General features: G+C 45.7%; 1 protein-coding gene across 1 annotated transcript; it reads left to right on the forward strand.

The window, feature by feature from the left end:
• Positions 1–209: 209 nt before the first annotated feature.
• On the forward strand, positions 210–8739 carry TUBB6 (tubulin beta 6 class V). The gene is made up of 4 exons (XM_082310262.1): positions 210–297; positions 943–1051; positions 2164–2274; positions 7146–8739. Exons 1-4 carry the CDS (start codon positions 241–243, stop codon positions 8207–8209), a joined length of 1341 nt encoding a protein of 446 aa, XP_082166388.1. The 5' UTR covers positions 210–240; the 3' UTR covers positions 8210–8739.
• Positions 8740–9303: the final 564 nt, after the last annotated feature.

Here is a 9303-nt window from a genome sequence, read left to right on the forward strand (position 1 = left end):
GGCCGCCTTCCGAAGCCGGGGCCGAGCCGCCGACGGGGCGAGGGCGAGGGCGGGCTCCGGCGGGGGCGGCCGTTAGCGGAGCGCGCGCGGGGCGCCGGCCGTTGGGCGAGCCCCAGCGGCGGGGCGGGGGGCGCGCGCCTCCTCGGAGCCCATAAAGCGCCGCCCGGGGGGCGGGCCGCGCGCATTGCCGGGGCGGGCGGCGGCAGAGCGGGACGGGAGCGGGGCGTGGGGGGCATCGCCATGAGGGAGATCGTGCACATCCAGGCGGGCCAGTGTGGAAACCAGATCGGGACCAAGGTGAGCCTGAGGGGAGCCGCCGCCGCCGCTGCCCGCCCGCCGCGTGCGGAGCCTCCGAGCGCCCGGGGGACGCGCCCGGCCGCTTCTCCGGGCTGGTGCCGTCCCGCGGGGCCGGGCTGTGCCAGCCGCCCCCCGCCGCCCTCCCGTGCCCCCGGCGACCCGCTGCCGGGGGGCGCCGGGCGCGCCCGGGCCGCCCGGCACCGCGCATCTCGCTTTTCCCCGTGACCATAAAAGGCTTTGGGAAGTACCGAAACCGAGCGGGACTCTTTTTTGTTATTATTATTATTTTAATTATTTCTATGTTTAAACTGGCCAAGCCGTGGCTCAGAAGCGGGCAAGGGCGGCAGAAGTCCGAGCAGGCCCCTGCAAACAGTGAAACGCCGCCGCCCGTCCGGGCGAGGAGCGGGGCGGCAGTCGTCTCTCCGTCGGGCTTAAACCCCGGTGCCTGCCCGGCTCTGCCCGCTGCCCCGTCCCGTCCCGTCCCGGCAGGGAGCGGCGGCGGCGGGCACGCCAGGAATCCGGCAGCTGCGGCCGGGCCGCCCCCCCCCCGCCCCGCTCCTGCCCGCCGTGGGGCCGGGGCGCTGGGCAGGGCCCCCGGGGCTCCGCAGGGGAGCTCCCAACCCACTTCTCCTTTTCCTCCTTTAGTTTTGGGAAGTGATAAGCGATGAGCATGGCATTGACCCAGCCGGAGGCTATATCGGTGACTCAGCGCTGCAGCTGGAAAGGATCAATGTCTACTATAATGAATCATCGTGTAAGTGTGGGGCGGGGAGGGGTGCGGGAGAGGGGACTCCGTGGCAAGGGGCACAGAAATCTGGGAGTGAACGGGTTTGCGAAGCCGTATTACTCATCTGGTCGCGCTCCCCGCCTGCTGTCAGCCCCTCAGCTGATCCCAGCTCACTCTGTTATACACAGGAAAGTTTATCTGCTTTCTTATAAACTGATAACTGGGTGTTACCTCCCCAGGCAGAGAGAAATGACACAAGGGTCTGGAGGTGGAGGTTTGTTTATTATTTAACACTATGCTAGGCATTTGCTCTTTTAAGGGATGATTATTTTGTCAGATGTGTCTTATTAATTGCCCCAAATTAAACTGTTGGCTATATGAGCCTGCATCTGTAGTACGCTGTCTCTGATTTCATGACTGAGAGGGCTGGGCCACAGGTAAAGGAGAACTCAGCGGTGATCCGTTAATAAGATGCCAAAGGCATCCAAATCCTCTGAGTCTGGTGCTGAGGGATGTTAACAGTGTAAAATGGGGATTGTGAGTCCTTTGGTCTATTGACATGAACCTGCAAGTGCAAATGTTTCATCTTTTGTCCAGCTCGGGTTAATTTGTATTATTTACCTGAGTTTCCTTCAACAGTTTCAACTAGATACAGATTCTTTATTTTGTGCTTTGTGGTAGGTGTGTTAAATACTACTGTTTGCCACCTACACCAGGTAGCTCTTTCAGTAGAGGTGAATCCTTCGAGCATGAAAGCTTGTAAGATCTGTTAGGATCATTTGATGACAAACCCTTCACTCACCCCATTATTCACAGAAAAGATTGTCTACTTTCTTATAAAGAATATGTCAACCATTTTTTCTAACCAGAAACTTCCCTCCCTCATACCTATTGCTAAAAAAGAGCTTACAAAATGTAATATGCCATCTGTAGGACCCAGGTCTGTTTTTCAAGCAGAATTGATTTGTTCCTATGGTACTGGGGTTTTTCACCACCATGACTTCCTGTATGGGAAATATTTATATATGTACAATCTATATTAGACTAATAATATAAGACATAATGTATTTGTGTATTGAGAGCTATAACTGTGTTAACTTATTTCAGAACATTAAGGGCGTGCTTGCTTTTTATTGTAGCCCAGAAATTCGTACCAAGAGCAGTCTTGGTGGACTTGGAGCCGGGAACCATGGATAGTGTGCGATCGGGTCCTTTTGGTCAGCTCTTTCGGCCTGATAATTTCATCTTTGGTATGTCAATGTCACTTTTTAAAAAACAAAACTAGCCAGCAGGTGTTTGATTACCAAGTGAATGGTCAAACAGCATTTAAGCTCCCCGTTCCAAAGTGATCGTTAGTACTGAGAAATCCTAATAGTTTAACAATACAATTCTAATTATCTGTAAGTCAGCTAAAAAAATCCCATTAACTGAAAAAGTCATTCCTTCAATTAGCAAGCTACTGAAAGTTTCCTATGGTATTCAGAGAAAGTACCTTTGCTTTCCATATATACGAATTCCAGAGAAATCCTGAGACTACTTCTTTACAACAGAATGCATGGAAATTCTGCAGAAAATGGAGGGGGGGGGAGGAACCTCAACCACAAACCAACCAGACCGCTCTTCACTTGAATTCACATTAAATGCTTAAGCATTAAATTGTTTATAGGCTGTGTAATTCAACTTTTTCAGCAGATCCTTACAGTATAGTAAGTGCAGGAAGACCAACTGTAATATGGAAAACATTGTAATATATAGCCAGTTACTGGGTTATTTTCCAACATAATGAGGAACAGTCTGGAGAACAAGTGGGGAACTTCTGGTTTTGCAGTGTTCTTGCAGAGGGTTGTTCTAGCCTTTACTGTTTCACTTTGGACTTCTGTAGTACTTTCTATCTAAGCTTAAAAATGCATATTACCAGGGTTAAATTTCATAGCATCCTTACAAAGTACAGAAGCGTTATCGGTCCCTTTGCGCTAAAGGAGAAACTGTGTGAAAGTTAAGTGATCCACTTGCTGAAACAGGAAGTCTGAATGAAAGCTACCATGAGAACTCTCATGTCCTTTTGGTTTCCAAGTCTGCACTAGCCACAAAACACATTTCTTCCTGCCAAGGCAAGCTTAGGTTGCAACTTAGTTTGGTATATTGTGTTAACATAAGGAAGGAACAATGCCAGGGACAGACAGAGAAAAGATAAACATTGTTTGGGTGGTATAAAACAAACTTAAGTCTGGACTGTTACTGTTGAGGTGGGGAGTAAGAAGCCATACGGAGTTACTTTAACCCTTTAACTGACTTAAAACTTTCAATGCTGTCCCTGTTCTTTCCTGTATACTCCATGGCAGCGATGTTAAGGGTTTCTTTCAAAGGAATTTTAAGTTACAACATGTAGTAGTAAGCTTGGGGAGAAAAGCCATAGACATAGGCAGTTTTATGAAGTATGTTTCTATATTCACGTTTCTCCTTTCACTCCCTTTCTCCTGTATGGGCCACACAAGCCCTCTGAAAGTGAATTCATCTGACCTATGGAAATACCTGAACTGGAGCTTTACAGTTTGGCATATCACCAGTAAAACCAGAGCAAAATCAATTCAGAGTGTCTTCAACAATAGTCCAGTTCACTGTACTCCCTTCCTGCCAAACTAACAATGGACTAACAGCATGTGATCAGCTTGTATCTGACAGAGGCCCCTGCCAGCATCAGGCACTGTCCTCCCAACCTGCTGAATAATGCAGAATGGCTGCCTGAGTGCTGAAGTAATGATCTTCTGTGTCAAAAGCCAACAAAGCATTTTGTTTTCTCTTTTAAAAATCTGGCCTGGGCCCAGAAAGGGTTTTGTGGCAGAAGCTGGCAGTTCCATACTTGCTGTACCCCGGTCTGTTAGAGGTCATTCCGACAGAGATGTTTTCCACCTCTGCTTGTGTATACCTGCATGTGCCCATGTCTCCATAGCAAATAACCATGGACCATAAATCAGAATTTCATTCAGGTATATTGAGTACATGATCACACACTCCAGATACAGTAATTTTAGCTCAGACCAGCAGGAGACTGAGACACAAAACAGTCCTTCTGTTGACAAGGTAGTGGTCTAAAAGGTGAAGAAGTGCAGGTGGAATGATCTTGCTGTATGAGAGCGGCAGGTCTCCTGGCCTTCTAACAGCATGCAACTGCCCACCAGGAACTGCTGTGAACTCTGAGGTACCTCCTCTTTTCAACCAGTTTTCATTTGTACATTTTTGCATTTGCCATTCTTTTCTTGTGTACACCCTTGCTAGCTTTGCTGCATGGATACCACCCCAATTTAAGTGGTCTGAACTGGTAGGGGCAGCCACAAAATGGCTGTTAGCCAGTCAAAGGAGCTGTCCTTCCCTCTCTGTCCCATCCTGTGAGTTCTGCACCAAGGCTGTGCATACTGGGCTTCTGAGCATAAGTGTGTAAGCTACTGATCTCTCTTCCCAGGTTTGTCTTTTATTTCAAGCAGTGAAGAGAGGAAAGGAGTGAAAGAAGATTGCAGGAAATAGTTGCCATTTTAGGGATGAAAAAATAAATTGACCATTAGACAAATGGCTTCTATGCATGTGCAGCTCAACCTGAACACATGTGATAATGCTGCAATGCATTAGAGAAAGAAATAGTGGTAGGAGGATCTGGAGGTACCAAGAGTGCAGATAAGTCGTGGGATTGCTTCGTGTAGCCTTCCTTTAGATCTTGGTAAATGCACAGTGAGAAAAGGCAGAGGCAGGATGCTAGAGATGGGCTGCATACAACGCAGAGCTTCCAGGATTGGCAAAAGATCTGCCAAGTCCTGATTTTTGTGGATGCAGGCTCATTTTCCACCTAGAGATTTAGTCACGGCAAAATTTGATCATTTTATGTGTTTGTCTAAGATTTTCAGAGGTCTGGTCAGTACCTGAGAAGTGGGGGGCATCCAGTAAGGTTTCACAGGATCATGATTGAGATTCCCAGGTGTGTGGCAGCCTTGTCAGAGCCATGGCACCTTCAGACTGTACTGTATTGTCACGGGTAAGACGTTTGCAGCTGCCAGGGCTGATTGTACGTCTTCTGGGTGGTGGTGGTGGTGGTCTTACGGTGCTATCAAGCCAGTGGGTCTGGAAGCATCAGATTACTGGGCATATACATGTGCACAGCAGGGAATCCCAAACGAAAATGTCAGAGAGCCTCGGCAGGTGGCTGACTAGTGGATGAAGTGCAGTGTTACCACGGGAGTAGCCGATAGTTGTGGGGGGGAGGGAAGCCATTACTATTGGTGTAGGCAGCCGCTGCTTCGGTTCCACTCAGCAGTTTAAATACAAAGGTCGTATTAGTGCGATAGAGAGAGGTGGTAGTAGTCATGTGGGCATCCAGGAGTTCGTGTGGCTCAGATTAAGACTGAGGGAGTCTAGTGCAGTGGAGGGCCTGAAGGAGGACAGGTCTTCCTCTGTGTTAGGCATTTTACCTCCTTACTTAATTTGCAAACTAAGCAAAAGCAAGTAAAATCAGTCTCTATTGATTCTTTTTTTCCCCCATGAAAATATCAGTTCCACATTTGTGAGAGTAATTGCTGTTCTCCTCTTACCTTGTTCTTTGTTCCTCTTCTCCATTCTCTCCTTTTCTCCATTCTTTCCTTATCTCACTGCCCACTGAAGGACAATACGATGTTTACACAAGGGGCAATCTATAAAATAAAGTCGTAAACTCAGAATTTAGGTTTGTTAGGATCCTTCTGCATCTTGGAGTGTCATCTGCTCGTTAGTGTACATCCTGATGTGCTGCCCTATCTGAAGCAGGGTATCTGCTCCAGCAGACTGCAGATGGTTACAGACATTCAATTCTGGAAGGATATTACTTTGTGCTTTGCCCAGCTGGACAGGAAGTGCTGAGCTCCCTAGGTTCAAAGAGAAAAATATAGCAACATATAGAACAATGCATTAACTACCCAAATACATCATGAGGAAACCAAGCATTTATTCAGTGAAAATAAAGTGCATCATATTTAAACAATATCCCAGCAAGCAGTTTCCCTGATTCATATGTTTGGCACTAACACAGTGCACTGGGAATTGAAATGAGACATGGTAATAGGAAGGAAGGGGAAGGTCTTGGAGAACAACGCAGAAGCTGACAGCCCTATGCCTCATTCTGAAACTATTGCTCTTTCTGAATACCACTCACAAGAGTACCACTAAGTGAGTTCAGTGGCATAATGTATGTATGTAGTAGTCACTGTGAGGAACAGGAGTATTAAAAAACTGGTCCCCCATTTAATCCTCCGTGTTATCTAAGTAATAACAAAATAGTGACATAGCAAAGGATCCAGACTGTCCTTCTTAATAAACTGAGTGGCACATAAAAGGAAAATGGAAGCCTTGGGGAGAAAATAAGGGGCTCATGAAACATCAGTAATCCAATTTTGCAAGTTGCTTTGCAGATCCTGAAAAATAGTGAGTTTGTAGGGAAACCAGTAAAAGCTAAAAGGCACTTAATTAATAACTTCCAAGTTTTTGAAATAATGTTCTTGAAGCTTCTGTCAATCGGTATTTTCATTCAGGCTAGGTGACCATGAATTAAAAAAGCTATACTTCTTACAACAAGTTAAATAGGACTTCTGAAGCCCAGCCTTATCCCTGAATGACAACAATGCCTCTGTGTCTCACGGGAACAGTCCAAGAACCTTTCATTTAGAAATGTGTATCTGTGATTTAGCTTTGTATACATCATGGTCCTTATAAACAGAAAGTATTTAAATATTAAACAGTTGTCTGGTGTTTATGGAACAAGCAGGATTGGGAGTGTGAAAACTTTTCAAAACAAGGAGTCAAGGCCATCTTTGCATTTATGGAAGGTTAAATACCAAAAAGAAAAAAAACAAAACACAACACAACCCAAAAACCACCCAAAGGCATAAACGAAAACTACCAGGGATTTGAGGCAAAAGGAGACTATATAAAAAAATTATGTTGATACTTCCAAAGATATTTGTAGGCAAAACTGAAGAGCACAGTTATCTACCTGACAGATTTATAGCAGCTTTTGTTACGGAGGTGAATCCGTTTAGCATGCAAACACCGGACAGTACCAATAATTTTGTGTATTTTCTTTTCCTATTGTATGTTATTTTAGGACAAACTGGTGCAGGAAACAACTGGGCTAAAGGACACTATACAGAAGGGGCAGAGTTGGTTGACTCTGTACTTGATGTAGTAAGAAAAGAGTGCGAACACTGCGATTGCTTGCAAGGATTTCAGCTCACTCATTCCCTGGGAGGAGGGACAGGGTCTGGCATGGGAACCCTACTCATCAGCAAGATACGAGAAGAATATCCGGACAGGATAATGAATACCTTCAGTGTCATGCCCTCTCCAAAGGTTTCTGATACAGTGGTGGAGCCTTATAACGCTACACTCTCGGTCCACCAACTGGTTGAAAATACAGATGAAACCTACTGCATTGACAATGAAGCTTTGTATGACATTTGCTTCCGTACCCTGAAGCTCACCACTCCAACATATGGTGATTTAAACCACTTGGTTTCTGCTACCATGAGTGGGGTAACTACATCCCTGCGTTTTCCAGGCCAACTAAATGCTGACCTCCGGAAGCTGGCAGTAAATATGGTCCCTTTCCCACGCCTTCACTTTTTCATGCCAGGCTTCGCTCCTTTGACAGCCCGAGGCAGCCAACAATACCGAGCACTCACCGTTCCAGAGCTCACCCAGCAGATGTTTGATGCCAAAAATATGATGGCAGCCTGTGACCCAAGACACGGCCGATATTTGACAGTGGCTACCGTCTTCCGCGGTCCCATGTCCATGAAGGAGGTTGATGAGCAGATGTTGGCCATCCAGAACAAGAACAGCAGTTACTTTGTGGAGTGGATCCCAAACAATGTCAAGGTGGCGGTGTGTGACATACCTCCTCGTGGCCTCAAGATGGCTTCCACGTTCATTGGCAACAGCACTGCTATTCAAGAGCTCTTCAAAAGGATCTCGGAGCAGTTTTCAGCCATGTTCAGGCGAAAGGCCTTCCTCCACTGGTTCACAGGAGAAGGAATGGATGAAATGGAGTTTACAGAAGCAGAAAGCAATATGAATGATCTGGTTTCAGAGTATCAGCAATACCAAGAAGCAACAGCAAATGATGGAGAGGAAGCGTTTGAAGATGACGAAGAAGAAATCAACGAATAAAGAAATTAGGTGCACTGTTTTCCAGGCCAAGTCGTAAAATCTGGATTTCTAATAATTAGGCTTATAAATCTGTATTTAGGCTTCAAAAAAAAAAAAAAAAAGACAAAGGAGCATGAGTCTCAGATGTTAGAGGTGCTCTTCAGAGTCCATTGAGGTCACTGAGAACTGAGGACATTCAGCATTTCTGGAAGTCAGGCCATTTCTATTCATGAGACAAACGTAAGGCATTCGGTTAAGACTTTGGCCTAAGAGTCTGAACACAGAGATTGCTAGTTTGGCATCTTTTTTTTCCAAACAAAGTTTGTCGACCCTAAAGTTGTACAAGAGAAGACATAAAATGGGCACAAAAATCTACAAAATAGAGCTGCACTATTTTCATCCAATTATGAGTAAGAAAATCTTGTGGGTTTGAAGTATTCATTCTGTACTGAATGTACAATACTGAACTGCCAGGAACAAAATTTATTCATAATAAAAAGAAGAAAAGTTTTTGGCTGTTCTGTACAGTAAGTGTTAACAGTGATATTTGACTCCGGTCCTCTAAAACCAAAATAAAAAAAGATTAGTATCCTCTCAACCAAAAGTGTTTTGGGCAGTCAATGCTATGTAAGTACCCAGTGAGCTGCAGGCCAGAGGCTGGATTTACGCTATGTGACTTCATCGCTTGCTGCTGAAAGATCATGGATTATATACATGAATTCTGTCCATCTGGGATATGTTCTTTGAGGACCCCTGGGGTTTAATGTGGCACTCCAATATCTTGCTGGTCCCCTGTTTTTCTGGCTGTCGCCAGTTACTGGTGCTATTCCTGTTTCCATCCCACCTAGCCCCTATAGCTGAAATTCAGATACTCCACCAAACGTGGTGGGAGAGGGGACGTGGGCTATGGGTCGATACATCTCACTGCCGAGGTTTATAAGTTCACCACACCTACAGATGCTGTGGATGTCTTGTTACCAAGACAGGTTAAAATCACTGGACAGGTTAAGGTTAAAGTACAAATAAAAGTATTTATCCTCAATAGTCAAAACAGCTGGCAAAATGAAAGATGAGCAACAGTTTATCGGCTTACGCTGAAGCTGAAACAGAAAGGT

This window comes from Platalea leucorodia (assembly GCF_965183815.1).
Source record: "Platalea leucorodia genome assembly, chromosome: 1".
Classification (NCBI taxonomy): Eukaryota; Metazoa; Chordata; class Aves; order Pelecaniformes; family Threskiornithidae; genus Platalea; species Platalea leucorodia.

Excerpts from the sequence above, each read along its gene's own strand:
- TUBB6 (XM_082310262.1), top strand. The coding sequence starts at position 241 with ATGAGGGAGATCGTGCACATCCAGGCGGGCCAGTGTGGAAACCAGATC. Across the intron at positions 298-942 it reads GAAACCAGATCGGGACCAAG|TTTTGGGAAGTGATAAGCGA; the intron begins GTGAGCCTGAGG and ends TTCCTCCTTTAG. Across the intron at positions 1,052-2,163 it reads CTACTATAATGAATCATCGT|CCCAGAAATTCGTACCAAGA; the intron begins GTAAGTGTGGGG and ends TTTTTATTGTAG.